The 22,522-nt window shown below is 37.3% G+C and overlaps 1 protein-coding gene across 2 annotated transcripts in view; it reads left to right on the top strand.

Annotated features, from left to right (window-relative positions):
- The window catches only part of Ent2 (Equilibrative nucleoside transporter 2), a 102,977-nt gene that overhangs the window by 73,734 nt on the left and 6,721 nt on the right, over positions 1–22,522 (top strand). For both annotated transcript variants that reach the window (XM_089646840.1, XM_089646841.1), the window contains exon 8: positions 4,355–4,523. In XM_089646840.1, the coding sequence (XP_089502966.1) occupies positions 4,355–4,523 (169 nt within the window). The remainder of the gene's footprint in view (positions 1–4,354; positions 4,524–22,522) is intronic.

The following is a 22,522-nucleotide window of genomic DNA, read 5'->3' as shown; positions in this document are numbered from 1 at the left end:
TACATGACGCCAACGGGACTTGAACCCGTGTCCCTTCGATTTCCGGTCGACAGCTCTGACCACTGAGCTATGGCGGCTTATCTCTTACCCGCGAAATGATTCAATATATACTAGTGTTTCATTCAACAATTACTGCTTGTTACATTTTTTCACCTGAAAACAACCAACTTTATTTTATATGAGAAAGGCATTGTAAGTGCTAACTCTCTCACTAGATGGCGTCGAGACAAATTGTCTACATTTTACAAGCAATAATTATCTTTTGTATCTTTTATCAGGAGATTTTTCAATGTGGATGAGTGTTTCAGGCGAATAATTATTGCTTGTAAAATAATTGTTACCCTTTGTGCTATGCATAAAAAAACCTTGTCTTAAAACATTAGTTTACCAAAAAAAAAAAATAATTGATATTTGACAAGTTCAAGTATTTCACCTAAAAATGTAGACAATTTGTCTCGACGCCATCTAGTGAGAGAGTTAGCACTTACAATGCCTTTCTCATATAAAATAAAGTTGGTTGTTTTCAGGTGAAAAAATGTAACAAGCAGTAATTGTTGAATGAAACACTAGTATATATTGAATCATTTCGCGGGTAAGAGATAAGCCGCCATAGCTCAGTGGTCAGAGCTGTCGACCGGAAATCGAAGGGACACGGGTTCGAGTCCCGTTGGCGTCATGTATCTTTTATCAGGAGATTTTTCAATGTGTATGAGTGTTTCAGGCGAATAATTATTGCTTGTAAAATAATAGTGACATTGAACATTATTTCTATAATTTTCAGCCAATTTTGAAATGTACTAAGTCCCCTTGTTCAGCCACATAAAATGTTTCCGTCCAGTTTTCATCTTGAAATAATATTACATACTAACGGGACACTGTCACCTCACGAGGTATGTAGAGCAGTTGGGAGTGGAAAACATCAATAGATGCGGGAGATGAGAAGAGGATGAAGAGACTCCTATTCACGTATGGGAACAAAGCTAAAGACCCATTGTGGAACTAGCAGACGTAGCCAAATATCTATTGATAGCCCTGGTGAAGTTTACCAAAGAGAGCGGGTTACTGTTGAAGGAATGAGATAAATGGGACCAGTGAGTGAGCCTGACTCCTCACAGGAGCTATGGTAAATCTTCTCCTTCTTATTAACACATTGTAGTCGGGCGCTTCAAACGATAGACTCTAGCCTATAGCGGGTGTTTTTCGCGATTAGCGCATAAGTATATCGCTTTCCTAAAATTGACACAATTTCTAAACCAAATAATATTTTCAGTTGAAATTTTCAAAGATATCATATATGACATTTGATCATCAAAAATAAATTATAATTGCTTTGATTACACCATAATTTCACCACATTTTAAAGCTGAATATAAAAACCTGATATTAATTCAGTAAATAGCATTCAATATTTGAAAATTCCAAGTAAAAGATAACATGTTTATTCATATCATATAGTTATATAATAAATAATAATATATATTTGCCATGCCCGCAATTTTACAATCGCTGGATGTGTGAAATCTGATCGCGTAAATTGAACAGTGTTGCCTAAGGTCGAAGGCGCACACTCAATAACTCATATGTTTAATTGCTTCTTGTCAAAAAAGAGTCTTTTGCAGTTGTCTCGCCTAATTGAAGAGCCCATTCCACTTATGAATCATAGTATTTCACGCTGATAACAAACCCGTATAATGCCGTTTCCCGCCAAAAACCGACAGTCTACAAAAACGGCATTTACCGTGTCCCGCAGTTGACCGACAGTCCGCGAAAAACGGCAAAGGCCGTGTCCCGACGACAATGTGTTAACTTACAAGAATGATTTATTACGAAAAAATATATAACCATGTTCATTTTATTAGACGTATTACAAACGTTACTATAATAATAATAAGAGTTTATTCCAGAATGTATGCAGCGGCAGTGCAATGCAGTTCAATGCAATACATTCCATATTTTAATATAACTATACTGTCACTTTTTGTCATGTCATAAAAAAGGCATGAAGTTTCATAAAAAAATTTTCACAATGATTTCAGAACCTTTGACATTAACTTCTGGATTTGAATATAAAGTGTGGTGTTTTCTCTTTCTGACACCGTTTATATCGTTTTGACCGGTTAGTGGCCGAGTTGGCATCGCGTTTGGGTCCCACCCAGGCGTAGTAGTGTGTTCAATCCCTCGGTTGGCTAAGTCCTCCATCACGACACAAGCAACATTTTGCGCTTACTGTGATAGTAGTAGGAGATTTTCAAATATTTTCAGGTTATTCGTGACCGGGGAATGTTCGTCTTTCTTTTTTAAAAAAAGAAAAAAGAAAGATCATATTTTGGACCATGACTGTAAGGGAGATTGCTATGACACCCCATATGAGCTGTTCCCAAAAGTGAACAAATTAGCCTGAATGGTTAACCCGTCATATCCCGGGACCGCATATGTGAGTGCGGCACATTATCTACGAATTTAAAAAAAAAAAAAAATATGTGTGATTTTGACCCTTATGTATAAGGAATTTGTATGAAGAACAAGGTCACAATCGCTTGGGCTATTCTCGTTCTTTACGCAGCAAATACCGGAATGACTTCTAGCTTTTCAGATTTTTTACAAAGAATTTTTCTGTGGAATGCCAATGAAATATTTGCCGCGTTTTCAGTGTCAAAGCGTCTTCTTTCATTATTTTTGATATAAATTGATTGTGGAAATAATAGATTTGAGGTATCATCAGAAAGATAGTTTTATCTACATTATTTTGATGTAATTTTTATAATATTTCACCCAAGAAAAGTGATGAAAATTAACTTCGTAAGAAATGTCAAAATTTTTACGTCATAATGAATAATTATATTTTTAGCATTATTTATTTACAGGTTTCTTGTACAAAATAATATTATTAGTAACAACAGTTGTATAAACTACCGAAATCTGGAAGAATTGTTATCATATACTTATAAAATGCGACACAAAAAAAATTTAAGTGGACACTTGACGTTTGATTTTGGAATTTGAGCCTTTGGAAATTGAGCTTGGAATTTCCTGGGACACCACAGGTTAATAATAATAAACATGCATAACCTAACATATTATTTTGTCGTGTTCTGTCTGTTATTTTTCTGTTTTTTCCAGTTACCCTTTACTGCTAAACCTTCTTGTTAATGGGTTCACAAATAAACTGTTATTGAATTACAATCCCCTGTGGCTGATATGATGTTGTTGTCCTGCTACATAACTTCAGTAAACACTTTTCCAGTGACACTATCCAGCCATCCATTGATGGCAGGAATTGGAAGCCTAAGGGGGTATTTCACTATGTCGGGCTAAATATCTGACTAGCTAGCCGTTGGCTGGTTTTAAAGATCAGAATAACTTCGTTATTCAACGGCGACTGTTTCACCATTGTTGCCGAGCTTCCGGATAGATAACACTCGAAATAGTCTGGCAACATCGCAAAATGTTTGCAGTTACCCCATCTACTGCCACGCCTGTCATGTTTTGCCGCAATGTCTATGGAATGCTAGCGTCAACGCCAATTGATCTGTGGTCAACGCCGTCATCCAGTTTCCCGCCACAGTCCGCACACCGCAAAGTGTGCATTTTTTTGGTTATGTTATGTCGATTATCAGGTCATTTTAGATAGATTCGTGTCGAATTAATACATTGTTTCTTATTTTGAACACAATCAAATAATTCAGGATGGATCATACAAGCATTCAACTCGCGGCCTTCGCATCGCCGCCCTTTCACCTGCTTCTGTAAATCAAAAACCTCGGTATCCATAATAATTCGCAACAAAATTCGACTCACTTCTCCGCTGTCAAACTCGGAATGTTTTGACGCCATCTTTGATTCGAGGAATAGCGCCTAACGTGAGGTTCGAGCACTGATTAGTCAAATCGAACTTTAACCCGAGCGTTAGCGTTATTCAGATATAGTGAAAATGAAAAAATGACTAATCCGCGGATTAGTGCTTAGTCAGAACATAATCAGAGATAGTGAAATACCCCCTAAGAGTGCGTATAAAAACGCAAGACCAACTGCCGAGCTGAACCACGACTTATATGAAAGGAACAAACTTATGGTTGCTTCGTTCTTTTCTCGTAGTTCCTGGCTCGGCTTGCAACATTATGTGCAACAACAAAATACCTTCTCCAGCTCTATGGATTTACTTGACTTCCATGAATTTACTATTTATTATTATTTTGAATCAAATTTTACTAGCCTGGCTACCATTTCCGCATCATTGTAGTCATTGTATCCTCAGTTTATTCTTCTTCTGAACAAAATATACCTACTTTACAACTAGGCGCGCAAATAAACCACTGTGACATGTGACTTAGGTATGTGTGTGTGTGTGTTGCAGAGATACTACCGCTACCACGAGATGATGTCTGCCAAGGCGGCGGCCCGCAATCCGCGCGCCTCCAAGCGGCCCCCGTACTGGCGCGTCTTCAAGGATGCCTCCCCCCAACTGCTCAACATATTCGTCATCTTCTTTGTATCTCTCAGTGTCTTCCCCGCCCTGCATTCTGGTAATTACCCCCATTAATTAGTTAATTCAGCGTTGCACGGCCATTTTAACCTACATTCCTGGATGTGATTTGGCCTCCTCCACAAATGCTCTCCACTGGCCATTCGCCTTCAGTCCTCGGGACTTCTCGTCCTGCTCCGATCGTCGTCAATACTGTCTATCCACATCACTAATAACATTTTTAACTGTGGGGCCAGTTTATCAATTGTTCATAAGTAGCAAAGGCTGCATCAATGAGGTTGTCATCGACCATGGTATTTCGTGTTTAATATTTTCAAATGTATTACATTAATGAGTGGTTTGTCACATAAATATTTTGTGACAAGTTTAGTTCTTGCTTAATTGGGGTTATTTTGTCTATGGTGTTTTTTCTCAAACTCTGGCAATATTTTGAAGGAAGGAAGTACAGTTTTGTTTATGGTCACTTCCTCCCCGGTCAGCCAAGGCTGCTGACCGGTGGATCCAGACTCTCCTTTAAAGGGGCTTCAATCTGAGTTAATCATGTGAATAGGAGTTATTATTTCTTTTAAAAAAGGCGCGGGGTGTTTATCCATTCACGTACAGTTCGTGTTTGTTATTATTTTAGTGGGGAATATGGAATCCCGCTTTTATTGAGTGTTGGCCGATGGTCATCTCGGAGTGCTCGTGTTTCGGAACTGAAACCGTAAATGGATCGGTCCTAGCTATGGCTAGTAGTTGATGGCTGAGTTTTCCCGCGTCGCGAAGGAACGGATTGCTGTTCCCGAAGTCTGTAAGACAAGCCTGGTCGGCTACCACGTGCTGCAGGCCTGATGCCCCTGCAGGCGTCCATTGAGGGAGTTGCTGTCCCGCTGCCACTAAGAAAACGGATTGCTGTCTTGGCTCCGTTGAAGAGTCTGGTCGACTACCACGTGCTGCAGGCCTGATGCCCCTGCAGGCGTCCATTGAAGGAGATGCGTCCTCCTGCTTCCACTAAGAGAAGGATGTCCTGGCCTCCGTCCCGGGTCCGTTCCCCGCTGCCGAGAGCAAGTTTTCGTTCGCCATTCGTTGTCGTTCTTTCGTTTCACGTTAAGTTAGTTTAGTTTAATTCAAGAGTCCATCGGGTATGTGCCTATATTTATTTCTATGATTACATGTTTATCATCTGTACTCCTTTGTAGTTGCTTTTGATGTTTCAATATATTTTCCATTAAGAACTCACTCTTTTATTTATGATCACTTAACTTACTTGACAGGAAATTATTCCCACAATCTTGAGATGAGATCTCAGCTCTGTGATGTTTTGGACATCCACAAAAATAAACGATAAATAATAAAATAACGTGCTCTAAAAAATTTTTTGTTTAAACAACGACGGAAGATTTATTGACAGACAGGCCTTGAGTAAACAGATTCCCACGGGAAAGGAGAGACCGGAGGACAGTCGAGGTTTGAACTTGGGTGGATTGACAGCCCCGAGAAAGGGATACAAATCAGAAGTGTTGTTTGAAATTGCAGTTAATTATTGAATTCAAATGGTATTAGAGAATATTGCGGAATATTGAATTAAAGTGAAAGATTATTGATCCGGTGTTTGTGTGAAGTGAAAGTGATTCGACTCAGTGGGAAAACAATTAATAATAATGACAATAATAATAATTGGATAATTTGTAGAGCGCCGTTTTGTAAAAACCCACCTCAGGGGCGCCAGGTGTTGTGCAATCGCGATTGTGTTATAAAGTTGTGTTGATTTAAACGTGATTTCGTATACAGTTCGAACTAGATTGCTTGTCTTAAAAACATGAAAATAATAAAAACATTGATTGCGTTTTAAAATAGAGTGAATGTACTTAAAGGCAGGAAGTGTTTAATCGGGCTAAGTTATTGATTTGGCGAGATGGCATTCTATCCACGGAGACCGAAAACCAGAGAATCAAATAGATTATTAACTGTGGGTTCGAATCCTAACAGATTAGGGAGGTACAATTTTATTTACAGGAATATTTAATTACCCTTTTATAAGCGTAGGGAGGAGGTCGAAAATTAAAGTGATTTAGCTATATAGTGTAACCAGGTAAGTTTCACACGAGGATTTGGAGGTGACTAACAGGGTGAGTTTTTTTATATTATTTATTAAATTTCAGAGGACCCTTTTAATAATAATAGGATACAACCGAGGTACAGGAACCGAGTTTGCAACGCCTGCAACCCAAATAATCTTCCCATAAGTAGGGATACGCTAGACGCATTGTCAATCAGCTGTGAGCGAGAGACGAGTCAACGACCTTTTCATATATAGGCCGAGAGGCGCGGAGTACAGTCAGTCAAAGGGGAAGTTTTGCTAGTGTATGCCGTCCCAAATTGAAAGCGATCGGATACAACCAGACGGAACAAAATGAAAACTTTTCTTCTGTTATTTGACCTTCTAATTTAATACCTTTCATCTATTGTTTGACTTCCTAAGTTACGAATTGGGATGCACAAAAACAAATCTAAAGTCGAAAGAGGGAGATGGTAATCTCCGAAATAAAACTACCAACCGAACAACTTTTCTCAACAGGTATCTTTCGAGAGGTAGGCGGCCTCTTTAAATTAAATGCAAAAAACCAAACCAATTATCCGTTTATACCTTACCTGAGAGGATAGGTATTCAGTAGAAGTTACCCATACCTAATACACGAGGATGCTAGTAACCTCATAAAATAAATACTGGAACCAAATATTAAAATACAGACAGTCCTCATCCCAAATTTGGCATATCGAGTAGACCTTACATATATCTCACATGATAATTGGCTGAATGGGTAGGCACACATCCTATCGTTAATAAGCAGGCAGAATGTCGACAAGATCGTCGTGTGTTATATGTGTATTGACCTAGAAAGGGATGTAAATCCCCGACGGCGTGGGAGTTACAACGTTTTCTGGAGGTGGCACGTAACTTAGGACCTTGCGTGTCACATTTTCGCGACTAGATTCGTGATAAAGGGATGTTATGGTTTTCCCCTTCTACACTCAGTAAAGTAGTTTATCCTGGAGGTGTTTGAGATTGGGGCAATTCTGAAATTGGTGAAGAGACCTGGTTTTCTTTATTCTGGCGTGAAGGTTGCCGATTTGGAACAAGGGGAGACCCGGCCGGTTGTGATATCCAGACACGCAGATATCGATTGCCTTGTTCGAATTATCATCCATCAGTTTTGTTTGGTAAGCGGAGGAGCCAGTCTTAACTTGAAAAAAAATTCATTTCCTTTCCTCTCCTTCCCCTCCCAAAATATATACATGGATGGCGCCGACAACTAACACCATGAATTTATCGTATGTATATCACATATATAAAATCTAACACTTTATTATATTCACATTACCCTACGATAGGTAGAATCGAGTAGCTAGGGGGGGGTGAGCAGGCGACTTAGAAGATAAGGTTTATGAAATGGTTTTGAAAAACAGCGGTAATGGATTCAACTCACTCTATCTCAAAAGAACCAAGGGATACCACACAAAACATAAATAACTAGGTTTCTAAACCGAGAAACAAAAACCCAACACAACGTTCGGTGAAGCCTTTTTATACTGAACCGTCACGTGAAATGAGTACGTTCAAGGTCGTACGTCACGTAGACAAACTAGGATGTACACACTTGAAGGGGTGTGTAATAAAGAAAAGACGGCAGGGAGGACCTTCCTACCCCGGATATATATATATAACCAAAGCCTTATGGAAAAGTTTGAAGTAGAAAGGGCAGATCATTACATCTGATGCCGCAAACCAGGAGAGATAGATATACAAGCTGGTTTGAATTCATTACTGTTGTTGAAAAAAAAAAATGGATTTCATAAACCTTATTAATTCACATTAACAGCAAAAGAAATGGTACCTATCGTCAAAAATGATAACAGAGACATCGTACTTCAAAGGCAAAATAGAATAAACAGACAGACCCGGAAAACATTGAATTCATTGTGACGACAAAAAACATCTAAAATGTTCATAAACAACGAAGCCAAAGGATAAACAAACATCGAAATCGGATTAATTATAACACAAGAATAAGATAGCTGGGACAAATCTAAAATAAACATTGCATTCAGATATCGTGAAGTATATGGCATATTTTATACCGTTGATATTTGAATAAATGTAAACAATTATTGTTTATTCCAGATCTAAAAGGCAGAGAATGTTTAAGACATAAATAATAAAAGACAGACAAAACCATCGGATCACCGCCGAGGACACAAAATAAAAACAAATCAACATGAAAATAAATAACACTCGAACATAATACAAATAACGTATTGAGGTGAAACAACACTGTTTAAACAAATAACTCAGAGTTTAAAAATAAACAAGTGTGACATGACATATTGAATTTCTACCCATAGAGACACAAAACACTTGAAAAAGCTGAGGGCGGAAAAAAACTCACCAGTAGAACAAGCCGATAATCACGGGAACCAAAAAAATAAACAGATGCTAGGTTAGAAACGAAGAACAGGGGCGCTCAACATTTTGGAAGAATTAAAATAAAATTTAAAATAAAAATAAAAAATAAATACAGAGGTATTCGAGAAACGTAAATTACCTATAGTTATTTCTAATCCCATCGACTAACACGAGGAAGCGAGATTACCCGTTGGGCTTAGAACTAAAGGGAGGCTGTGATGTTTTGGACATCCACAAAAATAAACGATAAATAATAAAATAACGTGCTCTAAAAAATTTTTTGTTTAAACAACGACGGAAGATTTATTGACAGACAGGCCTTGAGTAAACAGATTCCCACGGGAAAGGAGAGACCGGAGGACAGTCGAGGTTTGAACTTGGGTGGATTGACAGCCCCGAGAAAGGGATACAAATCAGAAGTGTTGTTTGAAATTGCAGTTAATTATTGAATTCAAATGGTATTAGAGAATATTGCGGAATATTGAATTAAAGTGAAAGATTATTGATCCGGTGTTTGTGTGAAGTGAAAGTGATTCGACTCAGTGGGAAAACAATTAATAATAATGACAATAATAATAATTGGATAATTTGTAGAGCGCCGTTTTGTAAAAACCCACCTCAGGGGCGCCAGGTGTTGTGCAATCGCGATTGTGTTATAAAGTTGTGTTGATTTAAACGTGATTTCGTATACAGTTCGAACTAGATTGCTTGTCTTAAAAACATGAAAATAATAAAAACATTGATTGCGTTTTAAAATAGAGTGAATGTACTTAAAGGCAGGAAGTGTTTAATCGGGCTAAGTTATTGATTTGGCGAGATGGCATTCTATCCACGGAGACCGAAAACCAGAGAATCAAATAGATTATTAACTGTGGGTTCGAATCCTAACAGATTAGGGAGGTACAATTTTATTTACAGGAATATTTAATTACCCTTTTATAAGCGTAGGGAGGAGGTCGAAAATTAAAGTGATTTAGCTATATAGTGTAACCAGGTAAGTTTCACACGAGGATTTGGAGGTGACTAACAGGGTGAGTTTTTTTATATTATTTATTAAATTTCAGAGGACCCTTTTAATAATAATAGGATACAACCGAGGTACAGGAACCGAGTTTGCAACGCCTGCAACCCAAATAATCTTCCCATAAGTAGGGATACGCTAGACGCATTGTCAATCAGCTGTGAGCGAGAGACGAGTCAACGACCTTTTCATATATAGGCCGAGAGGCGCGGAGTACAGTCAGTCAAAGGGGAAGTTTTGCTAGTGTATGCCGTCCCAAATTGAAAGCGATCGGATACAACCAGACGGAACAAAATGAAAACTTTTCTTCTGTTATTTGACCTTCTAATTTAATACCTTTCATCTATTGTTTGACTTCCTAAGTTACGAATTGGGATGCACAAAAACAAATCTAAAGTCGAAAGAGGGAGATGGTAATCTCCGAAATAAAACTACCAACCGAACAACTTTTCTCAACAGGTATCTTTCGAGAGGTAGGCGGCCTCTTTAAATTAAATGCAAAAAACCAAACCAATTATCCGTTTATACCTTACCTGAGAGGATAGGTATTCAGTAGAAGTTACCCATACCTAATACACGAGGATGCTAGTAACCTCATAAAATAAATACTGGAACCAAATATTAAAATACAGACAGTCCTCATCCCAAATTTGGCATATCGAGTAGACCTTACATATATCTCACATGATAATTGGCTGAATGGGTAGGCACACAACCTATCGTTAATAAGCAGGCAGAATGTCGACAAGATCGTCGTGTGTTATATGTGTATTGACCTAGAAAGGGATGTAAATCCCCGACGGCGTGGGAGTTACAACGTTTTCTGGAGGTGGCACGTAACTTAGGACCTTGCGTGTCACATTTTCGCGACTAGATTCGTGATAAAGGGATGTTATGGTTTTCCCCTTCTACACTCAGTAAAGTAGTTTATCCTGGAGGTGTTTGAGATTGGGGCAATTCTGAAATTGGTGAAGAGACCTGGTTTTCTTTATTCTGGCGTGAAGGTTGCCGATTTGGAACAAGGGGAGACCCGGCCGGTTGTGATATCCAGACACGCAGATATCGATTGCCTTGTTCGAATTATCATCCATCAGTTTTGTTTGGTAAGCGGAGGAGCCAGTCTTAACTTGAAAAAAAATTCATTTCCTTTCCTCTCCTTCCCCTCCCAAAATATATACATGGATGGCGCCGACAACTAACACCATGAATTTATCGTATGTATATCACATATATAAAATCTAACACTTTATTATATTCACATTACCCTACGATAGGTAGAATCGAGTAGCTAGGGGGGGGTGAGCAGGCGACTTAGAAGATAAGGTTTATGAAATGGTTTTGAAAAACAGCGGTAATGGATTCAACTCACTCTATCTCAAAAGAACCAAGGGATACCACACAAAACATAAATAACTAGGTTTCTAAACCGAGAAACAAAAACCCAACACAACGTTCGGTGAAGCCTTTTTATACTGAACCGTCACGTGAAATGAGTACGTTCAAGGTCGTACGTCACGTAGACAAACTAGGATGTACACACTTGAAGGGGTGTGTAATAAAGAAAAGACGGCAGGGAGGACCTTCCTACCCCGGATATATATATATAACCAAAGCCTTATGGAAAAGTTTGAAGTAGAAAGGGCAGATCATTACAGCTCTACCGTTTCCTTTTAAACATTGGAATGTACCTACCTAAAATTGCATACGTTACATTTGGCGCTCAACGTTTAAAATATTTCGTTTTCGGTGCAGTATCCTTTTTTCTGTCATGTCAAGTTGGGTTTTCATTAATACTAGTTGATAATATTAGAGTTGAATCAATGTGTGTGCACTTAGCATTTCCATACTTACATTCACATCATAATGTCTACTATTGACCTTTAATATTAATGTTATGTTCATGTATCCTCATACATAACCTATAATAATTATGTTGTTTGCATTTTGAAATGTCATTGTATTGCAAAGAACTTTTCATTGTTTGATCATAGACAACTTATTACTGATGAAGTTAGAAGTTTTCGAATGTTTGAGTAAATTAATTATTATTTTTTCTTAAAATATAATATCGATTGTCTATGATTCTCTTGTTGATCTATGAACAAGATTAGTTGTCAAAATTTTGAAGGTTAAAACTTGTTTCGTACCTGTCATACTGATTAATAATAACTTGATTAAACATCTTTGTTTATACGCAATGCGAATTGAATAATGATTAGTAAAACCTTTCATTATTATTTGCTACAAAATATAGTTCGGTATATTCTGTGTTATCATAATATGTAGTTTTGTTTACGTTCCTGGGTAAATACAAATTCCAACGTAAACACAATTTAAACATGCAAATAATGTTCAATATTGTTATTTTATAATGAAATACCTTTTTCAAAGAATCTTTTATATGATATTACCATTTCATATACAAAAATGGTAACGAGACTTTTCATGGTTATTTTTCAATGACAGCGCACTTCTGTCATTATTGAATATGTTGTTGTGGTGTCATCTGACATTAGGCACTAGTAAATACTACATTGTTTACAAACATGGATAACTGTCAATGTCTGCACAAGACTTCGTTATTTTTTTTTGCGGTTTATTTAATCGAAAATAACGACGTGTAATTTTTTAATAAAGAGCATCATCATCATCTACATCAATTATCATAACAATTTGGTTAATTGTTTTCTTTATCAATTATTATAACAATTTGGATAATTGTTTTTTTTTTGATTAAATTACAATAAAGTAAATGTCCTTGATTCTTAATTGTACTTGGAGTACTCGTATATCGTCGCTTGGCGGCACTGATTTATTTGGAGAATACGTTGGCGGCACTGTTTTGACGCGTATTAGTGTAAACAATTTCTACTTTTCGAGTTGACTTGTATAGGGTGTTTGGTAATTGATCTGTTATAAATAAATTATTATTTATATTTCATTATTACATAAGTGATAATATTCTTATTGAAGAATAATTATTAAAATTCTAATTATCATTTTCCCCAGTTAAATTAAGTTATTGTTAAGTATAATTCAAAAAACTAGCCAACGATCTTTTGCGTTCTGTGCACAAGGATGACAATAGGTCGTCAGCGGTTACTAGTATTAAATATAAGTTTACAACAAACAACATGGACGCATGTGTGTCGCTATCTCATTGTGGACAAGTTATTAGACCACTTGTTAATATTAAAATTAAGAATTTGTTTTTTCTTCAGGTAGATTAGTTTTGTTTTTTTTTAAGGAGGCTAATGTTTTAGTGTGTAGGCCTACCAAAGCCTTCACATTATTGCAATATATATTTATGTTTCTTTTGTGACTGTTCTGTTCTCATGATTTGGAGTTTGGTACCTCCATTTCTTGTGCTCAGTACGGACACTAAAATCTAGTTTATCGACGATAAACCGTTTATTTACCCTCGGTAAACTGGAACGTGATCCTTGTGGTCACTGGCGCCCAAATTTTGTTAGATAAGTCTTTCTTTCTTCGTTACTATGTTTTTCTTGTTATTAATAACATACACTAGATTCGGGATTTTGGTTTTGGGATTTTAGTCTCAAATATTTGATTATATTGGTTATAATACTCTTAGTTACATACATGCACACACATTGATTTATTTCTTGGTTCCGTCTGTATAACGGATTATGTTGTAATGTTTTTATTTTTAAGTTTAAGCCCTTCTTTTTTAGTCCACTGGAGGCCCTTTTATCGGCCCATTGAACCTCCAGGGAACTTGAGAATGTATATCTTGGAATTTTGTGTTTCAGAGACTTGAGCTACTTTCTGATGCACAAAAGTTCTGTTAGTTCTTTTATTGTTAGTTTGTATTTCATAAACTTTAAGTATGGTATTGCTTTCCTAAAAGTTCTTTAAATAAGTCTTAGTTCATAAGAAAGTTGTTTTGTCTCTAACGAAGTTAGTACTGCTTTGGCGTGCTTAACTAGGAATTAATTCCTTTGGAATTATCACTTTGCCTCTAATACAGGAAAGTGTGTTTCTGTATAGTTTTTAAGTCTAAATGTGATAAACATTAGAGTCTTACTGTTAATACCAGTATTAGACTATAAATTAAGTATCTCTAGTGTCATTCATTAAATTTTGGATTGATCACCCCTCGAATAGTGTCAACTCACTGAAAGCCATAGTTGATCACACAATTTTGTTTTGTTTGTACAAGAAATGCTGACGTTTTGTCTACACTTGGAGTGTTTTTTAAGGAATGCCAGCTTGGGTATTGCCTTGGTCTCATTTTTTTTTACAAACAATGTCACTCTGTTGAGTGTTTGCTGCAGGTTGTTATATGGATTTTTGTATATCCTAAGGTATGAGCTTAACTTACTAGTTTCTGTTTTGCTTTTTAGTACCATTTGACTTTGGTCATGAACTGATTGATAAATAGATAGGTATTGTGTTATGTAAACCCTATTCTGTCCACCTTGATCGGCAGGTATTTATAGTTTTATAAACCTGACCTGATTTGACTTTCGCAAAATGGATAATTTGAATATTATTCTTGTTTGACGACTCTGTTACTTATTGGTTTTTCTTCGGAATTGTAAATCCTGGTTCAATAACGAACGATAAAAAATGATGGATAAATAATCCAATACAAACCCCTACTCTGGTCACGTCTGATAGACAGTTTGTAAACTGTTTCTATACTACTAATAACACAGAAAAGTATTTTCTTGTGTACTAATTTTGCCTACTATGAACTCCATTGTTCTGAATTGAAAAAAAATGTATATCTATAAAGATATTTTCATTATCTATGATTGTTTAATTTTAAGTATTGTTTAATTTTAAGTTTTGTCATAAGAATGTTGTCATAAGATTTTTGTCATAAGACTGTTAAACCGGATGGACTTAGTTAGATAAGTTTCTCATTTTGCTATTTAATTATAGCGTAAATTCAGTGTAAGTGAGGGCTGTTTAACCACCCTAAAGTGAAGCCAAATTGGCCTTGATTTCCTGTGCAAGGAAAAGTGATCTTGTTTTTTTTCTTTATTATTAAGAAATTTATTTTTAAGAAATTTAGTTTTTAAGAAACTTAATTCTAAGTTGTTATTATAACTACTAATTATTGTTTATGTTTTCATTTTTCTAGACACCTGTTGGACTCATAGTTTAGTTTATTAGTGGTCTTAGTTGTTCATGTTTGAGGGCAAACATTTTGTGGGAAGGGGGGAATTGTCACATAAATATTTTGTGACAAGTTTAGTTCTTGCTTAATTGGGGTTATTTTGTCTATGGTGTTTTTTCTCAAACTCTGGCAATATTTTGAAGGAAGGAAGTACAGTTTTGTTTATGGTCACTTCCTCCCCGGTCAGCCAAGGCTGCTGACCGGTGGATCCAGACTCTCCTTTAAAGGGGCTTCAATCTGAGTTAATCATGTGAATAGGAGTTATTATTTCTTTTAAAAAAGGCGCGGGGTGTTTATCCATTCACGTACAGTTCGTGTTTGTTATTATTTTAGTGGGGAATATGGAATCCCGCTTTTATTGAGTGTTGGCCGATGGTCATCTCGGAGTGCTCGTGTTTCGGAACTGAAACCGTAAATGGATCGGTCCTAGCTATGGCTAGTAGTTGATGGCTGAGTTTTCCCGCGTCGCGAAGGAACGGATTGCTGTTCCCGAAGTCTGTAAGACAAGCCTGGTCGGCTACCACGTGCTGCAGGCCTGATGCCCCTGCAGGCGTCCATTGAGGGAGTTGCTGTCCCGCTGCCACTAAGAAAACGGATTGCTGTCTTGGCTCCGTTGAAGAGTCTGGTCGACTACCACGTGCTGCAGGCCTGATGCCCCTGCAGGCGTCCATTGAAGGAGATGCGTCCTCCTGCTTCCACTAAGAGAAGGATGTCCTGGCCTCCGTCCCGGGTCCGTTCCCCGCTGCCGAGAGCAAGTTTTCGTTCGCCATTCGTTGTCGTTCTTTCGTTTCACGTTAAGTTAGTTTAGTTTAATTCAAGAGTCCATCGGGTATGTGCCTATATTTATTTCTATGATTACATGTTTATCATCTGTACTCCTTTGTAGTTGCTTTTGATGTTTCAATATATTTTCCATTAAGAACTCACTCTTTTATTTATGATCACTTAACTTACTTGACAGGAAATTATTCCCACAATCTTGAGATGAGATCTCAGCTCTACCGTTTCCTTTTAAACATTGGAATGTACCTACCTAAAATTGCATACGTTACAGGTTCAAGCGTAGGAGTGTGGCGAACCCATCACTCAGGGAGTGGAAACACGACCTGCAATAGCCATCCCAAGCTATGGTGTGAGCTACCATGCTCAGGCTGAATGACCTGGGAAACAGTGTCACGAACGAAACAGGGTCGCATCTCGGAGTATTTAGACCTTACTCCAGCACTCGGGGCTCTGCTGGAGTAGACCTTCTATTTCTAGACCTTTGGGGAACCAAGCTGGAGTGGAGAGGAGAGACGAAGTCCTCTTCCATAGTGGGGTCTTCAGGGAACCAAGGAGGAGTGGAGAGGAGAGATGAGGCCACCTCTGTGAACTCTTCCTTTGTGGAGCCTTCACGGAACCAAAGGGGAATGGAGAGGAGAGATAAGGTTCTCTTCCCTTGTGGGGCCTTTAGGGAACCAAGGGGGATTGGAGAGGAGAGACCTGGGAACATACATTGTGGAACCAGAAGACAGACATATCCAATGACAGCCCTGGTGAACTTTATACAAGGGACCGAGTGACTGTTAAAGGAATGAGGTAAAATGGGAGATAGCACAATGGGCTTATGGCCTAAGTGCTCACGGGAACTCTATGTTAACCGTCTGCTCTTCAAATAAATAAATAAAATAATTAGTGGTTCTGGGGACAGAACTTTTTGCATTTTTGGAAATACTGTACCGAAGATATAAGCCATCAAAACGTTGTTAATAAGTTTGTTCCATGCTTCCACTACTGTATTTGCAAAGAAGTGTTTTCTAGGACTGGATGCCAAAGGTGTCCATGGAGATTTACACTTGTGTTGTTGGTGGTGAAGATTTCTTGAATACCGGGGCAACTATAAAGTCCTGATATAATTTTAAAAGGTTTCCCTTTTCTCTTTATTATTATTTAACGAGCAGTCAGCATTCTGTTGATGCGCTCAAATCTTGTTTCACAATAAGTTTAACAGTAATTGAGTTGTTTTAAATTTAAAATAAGTTAATCCTTTCTTCTGTCACAATAAGAATCCAATCGACCTTTAAATTGTTTTATTAGAATTGAAGACATGTTGTAGAAAGTGTATTCCAGGACAGGTTGCACATACATTATTAACCCGGAGGCTGCCGTGCGCATCTATGTTTGATTCAAGATTCCGGGCCCTCGCTGCCGCGCGCAATCATACGTGATTTTAATTTCATCTTGCGATATCTCGGAACTTTCTGTATAGATGGCGCAAAACTCAGGCTTAAAAAATAATTTGAACCTTTATCTAGCGACATCTCTACACAGATGTGACAAATGATTTTGTTTATATTATGAAAGACCTCGTCAAACTGGAGACTACAATATTTCCCCTCTCAGTGTTTGAATTCCCCGCGCGCGCGTAGTTGTGTTAGTGTATCACGTGGTTCTTTCTTATCTCGACGGTTCGCGAATACTTAGAATCTGCAACGAATCATGGTTCTAACGTTATTATTTTAACAAATTGTTTTTATTAACTAGTAATATTTTTAGTGCAAATAACATTTGTGTTAATCAACATGTTTTCTTATTTTAAATGAAATAAGTTTGTACCGGACGTACCTCCACCGACTTAAATTAATTTTAATAAATCTGAATTTACGCAGAGGCAGTTCCTTTACAAACTCACCTCTGCGCATATTCGAATTTAGGCAACAAAATTCTCTCTATAAAAATCTGTAATCTTATCTGCACTTGTGTAAAACTGTAAATCTTATATGAAAAACTGATCAATAAATAAAACCACGGGGTCAAGCAGTCATCATTATAGACAAAAAACAAAGGCTTGACCCCCCAAGTACCTTCTTATATTAAATCTGTACAAAACATGGAAGATTTGCATGAAATTTGAAATTGTGCAGACGCGGTTTCCTTTACAAAACTTGCCGTTTGCACAAAATTGAATATTGTGCAAATCTTCCCCTTTAATACCAACTCCCTTTAATAATGTAAATTTGCACAAAGTTTGAAATTGTGCAAACGCAGTTTCCTTTACAAAACTTGCCGTTTGCACAAAATTGAATATTGTGCAAAACTGCCTTTTGGATGTCAATTCCCCCTTTTTAATATGTAATTTGTGCAAACTCACAAAAATGTATTTAAATAAAAATGACCCGGGCAAAGTGGGTTGAAGAACAGTCAGGGACCTAGTCAAAATCGTCCCCTTCCAAGTTACGCAACAACGGCGCTCTCTCCTGTGACAAATTCCGGGAACCCAAAAATAATTCTCGGAATTTGTCGCTAACAAAGGGAGAGCTAGGCCCGTTGGCCCTTTAAAAAGCGGACAACTTGTGCAATTCGGCAGAGAGCCAGCAACGATCGGACCATCAACATCTCTCCTGGACTGCCCTGACTGCCTTCTTCAAGCCTCTCCTGCCCTGGACCTTCACTGCAACCTGGCCTTCTTCTTTCACCCGGCTCCCTGGTGCTCATCAAGAAGAAAACATTTTCACAATAGTCGAAGCGTCCCTAGTCAGGGCGCAGGTTCCCCCCTACCTTCCTCCCCCCTGCCTTATACCTTTCTCCCACATTTTCCCCATTTCTCCCTTTTCCCTATATTTTTCCCACATTTTTCCCCAATTTTCCCTATCCTAATTTTTCCCCATTTTTTAACCACATTTTTCCCCATTTTTCCTTTTCCCCATATTTATCCCCATTTTTTCCATTTTTTTCAACATTCTCCCTACTTTTTCCCGACCTTCCCTTCAAAGGCGTCGAAGCGGCCAGCCGGCCACTCCCGCTATATCGTCTGTGCGGCCGGCGACTACAGTGCCGTCCCGTACAAAGTTGTTATATCCGCCTTTCGAGTGAAAAATATTAATATAAATTTTATTTTAATTATCTGTGTTTGGAAACTAATTATTGTGTTAATTTGTCGTTTTTCCTAATATTTTATTTTGTGTAACCCTCCATCATGGCTCGACGTGACTTGTCTGATGACCAAATAAGAGAATATTGTCTCGATCTTGACTCTGACTGTGAATTTAGTGACAGTGAGTGTGATTCCGCCAGTGAAGTAAGCAGTATAAATGAAGGAGTACACGCTGAAAATATTGTTGAATCTAATGATCAACTCTTGGACGAACCCAGCACATCAAGTCAGACTGGTTTTGACATGAACACTTGGACATCGGATCATTTTGTTCCGATTATTCACGACTTCGATGATTTCCCTTCTGGCGTAAACTCTTCTCCTCTTTTGTCGGAAAATTCCGAGGAAGTGAATTTTTTTGAGCATTTTTTAAATACAAATATTATGACTGATATTGTATCTCAAACTAATAAATATTACGCAGCAACAATACAGAAAAAAGTTGTGTCTGAACAATCAAGGCTTCGTAAATGGGTTGATACTTCAATTAGTGAGATGTATGTATTTTTTGCCATATCAATGCTGATGACACGAAATAAACATCATTCAATAGAAGAGCATTGGTCGACAGATCCTCTTCTTACGAGTGCCATTTTTGGTAAAACGATGCCCAGAAATAGGTATCAAATATTACTGAGCATGTTACATATTTCTGACCACGATACACAAATTCCTGGCGACAAATTGCACAAAATAAGATTACTCGTTAATCCGACTCGTAAGATATTTAAAGAAACTTTTACTCCCTTTGAAAATCTTTGCATCGACGAGAGCATGGTTGTTTTTAAAGGACGATTAAAATTTAAACAATTTATTCCTTCCAAACGCCACCGGTTTGGGATAAAAATGTTTGTTTTGTGTGATGTACTGACGGGTTATGTTTTAGATTTCATTGTTTATTGTGGTGATGGAACCGACGTCACTGATAATCAATGTATAGGCGCCTCGGGAGCTGTTGTGACAACTCTACTTAGAGATTATCTAGATAAGGGACACAAACTTTATGTTGATAACTGGTATACCAGTCCTACACTATTTAAATACCTGCATGAAAATAAAACCAATGCTTGCGGAACGGTGCGAAAAAATAGGAAATACATGCCAAAATTTGACAAACTGAAGAAGGGGGAAATGGTAACAAAGAGCTGCGGGCCATTGATGGCTCTAAAATGGCATGATAAGAGGGAAATATACATGCTCAGCTCTTTACACGACCACACTATTTCCCCAATGTGAAAAACAAATTTAAGAACGGGACAAACAATATGCAAACCCAATTGCATTCAGGATTACAATAAGCATATGGGTTTAGTGGATAAGGCAGACATGATGTTAACTGGAGTAAGTTGCTTGCGAAAGTCCATTAAGTGGTATAAAAAGCTTTTTTTCCATATTATTGATTTATATCTGTTAAATTCTTTTATTGTACACAATAGCATAAAAAATTCAGGTATGAGCTTCCCCGATTATCAGTTATGTGTGATAAGACAATTAATCGCAAAACACCACAAAAAAAATCAAATCGACTCAACTCCTCATTCGTCTCATCATGACACACCATTACGTCTGCTTTCAAAAGAAGTTGTAAACCATATGCCTGAGCCAATACCGGCAACATCAAAACAATCCAAGCCATACAGAGCCTGCCATGTTTGTGCGAATACAAAACTTAAACAAAGCCGCAGAAAAATGGCTCGATATATGTGTTCCCAGTGTAATGTGGCATTGTGTATTCATCCCTGTTTTAAAGTCTACCATTCGAATAAAAACTATTAACATAAATAATACGATAAGAAACTGTAAATAAAAGTTGAATAAATAATGAAGCTTAAACAATAATATTATCACAAGTGAATCGTGTGAAATGGTGAGCCGTCGCAGTGGTCCCACTACAGAGACGTGAGTACTGATATTACTATAGTATGTCTGTATGTGTTGGTGAGATTACTGATTTGATAATGGCGGCGGGTCGAAGTTTGTTGATGTTTCATAGATAGTTTTTATTCGTCAAATAATGCATCAATTCATAAAGATATCTTGCTTAGACTTTTCAAGAGTGTAACGTAAACAAGTTTTTTTTGTTTTGGTAATGATTTACAATCTCTAAGTGCTGAGGATAATAAATAATGAGGCAATATAAAAAATTCTAAAAACCCTTGGCGTGAGAGTATCTATCTGTGTTTACATTCGGGCAGCAAAAGGGTTAACAGTAATTGAGTTGTTTTAGATTTAAAATAAGTTAATCCTTTCTTCTGTCACAATAAGAATCCAATCGACCTTTAAATTGTTTTGTTAGAATAAGGAAGTTGAGTGAAAAATATTTTGACTTATAAAAAATATGTTCATGTAGATCAAAAAATATCGATTCTAAATATATAAATATATTTCTATATTATTATTCTTAGAATTAGTTAAACGTTCTTGAAAAAGCATTCAATAGCAATAGACTGTATACGCTCCACGATTGGTCGAAAGAATTCTGACGTCACATGTGTCGTGACTTGTACGTACAACGGATCACCTATGGTGCATCTCTTTCTATTACATGAGAGATGGTCGGTTTAGATGAGAGAGGTGTATAGGCCAAACGTTTATTTGGGTTTGTCAAATATATGTACGTATTTGTTGTTATTATTATATGAAATGGATTTCTAAAGATACATATTCGTATAGTGCTTTATAATAATATGTTGTTTATTGCATAACTTAGAAGTTTTTATTATTATACATGTCACATAACATGTGATACACTTCAGGCCGCCGGCCGCCCAGAAAAGTCTCACAGTGAACTGGGCTGTAAACCAAAGAATTAAAAAATTTTCCATACAAAATGCTTAAGCGACGTGGTTTTCACAGTTCGAATGACGTCACACCACACCCCGCCCCTTACCGCTCGGATTCCGCTCGTTTTGGCGGGCTTAATAAAATTTTAACTTTGAGAATTAATTTAATTATGAAAACAAACTTTAACCTTTCCCTTACTGTGCTAAAAAAATACACGCGTTCCGGTGCTGTGTAGTCAATACACATCACAAAATAAGCGATTTAATGTCGGAAAAATATGAATATTCATAGCTCATCGATTATGTTTATTATATTTTATATCAAAAGTGATAATAATTGTAATTTAATTGCTGAAAACATGAAAAACACTATCGGCAGATGCTAAAGAAACGTGCGAGGGGTCCACATCTAACGACGGTCCGCGGCCAACTGGCAAGCGGCGCGGCTGGCACAAACACAGCTGTGCGGTCGTAGGTATCAATGGTCTAAATCAAAAACTACAACTGCAAAAGTGTGGATGTCTCATGTTCCCGTATAGCGAATTAAAGCGGGACATCAAAAGCGTGTCATTTCCACGCACACTCTTTGCTTATTAGTATCACACGGTTGATTGTATTGGTGTATTAGTTCCCGATTTTTAACCAAAAACTCTGATTTTTAATTGAATTTGAAAACTATGTAATATATTATTTTTTAATTCAGTGCATAAATGTATAACGGAGGAATAC

Source organism: Hesperophylax consimilis, chromosome 25 (assembly GCF_061612785.1).
Source record: "Hesperophylax consimilis isolate HC1 chromosome 25, BYU_Hcon_1.0, whole genome shotgun sequence".
In the NCBI taxonomy this organism is placed as follows: domain Eukaryota; kingdom Metazoa; phylum Arthropoda; class Insecta; order Trichoptera; family Limnephilidae; genus Hesperophylax; species Hesperophylax consimilis.
Note: the sequence above shows the minus strand (reverse complement) of the source record. Positions and strands in the feature narration are given on the sequence as shown.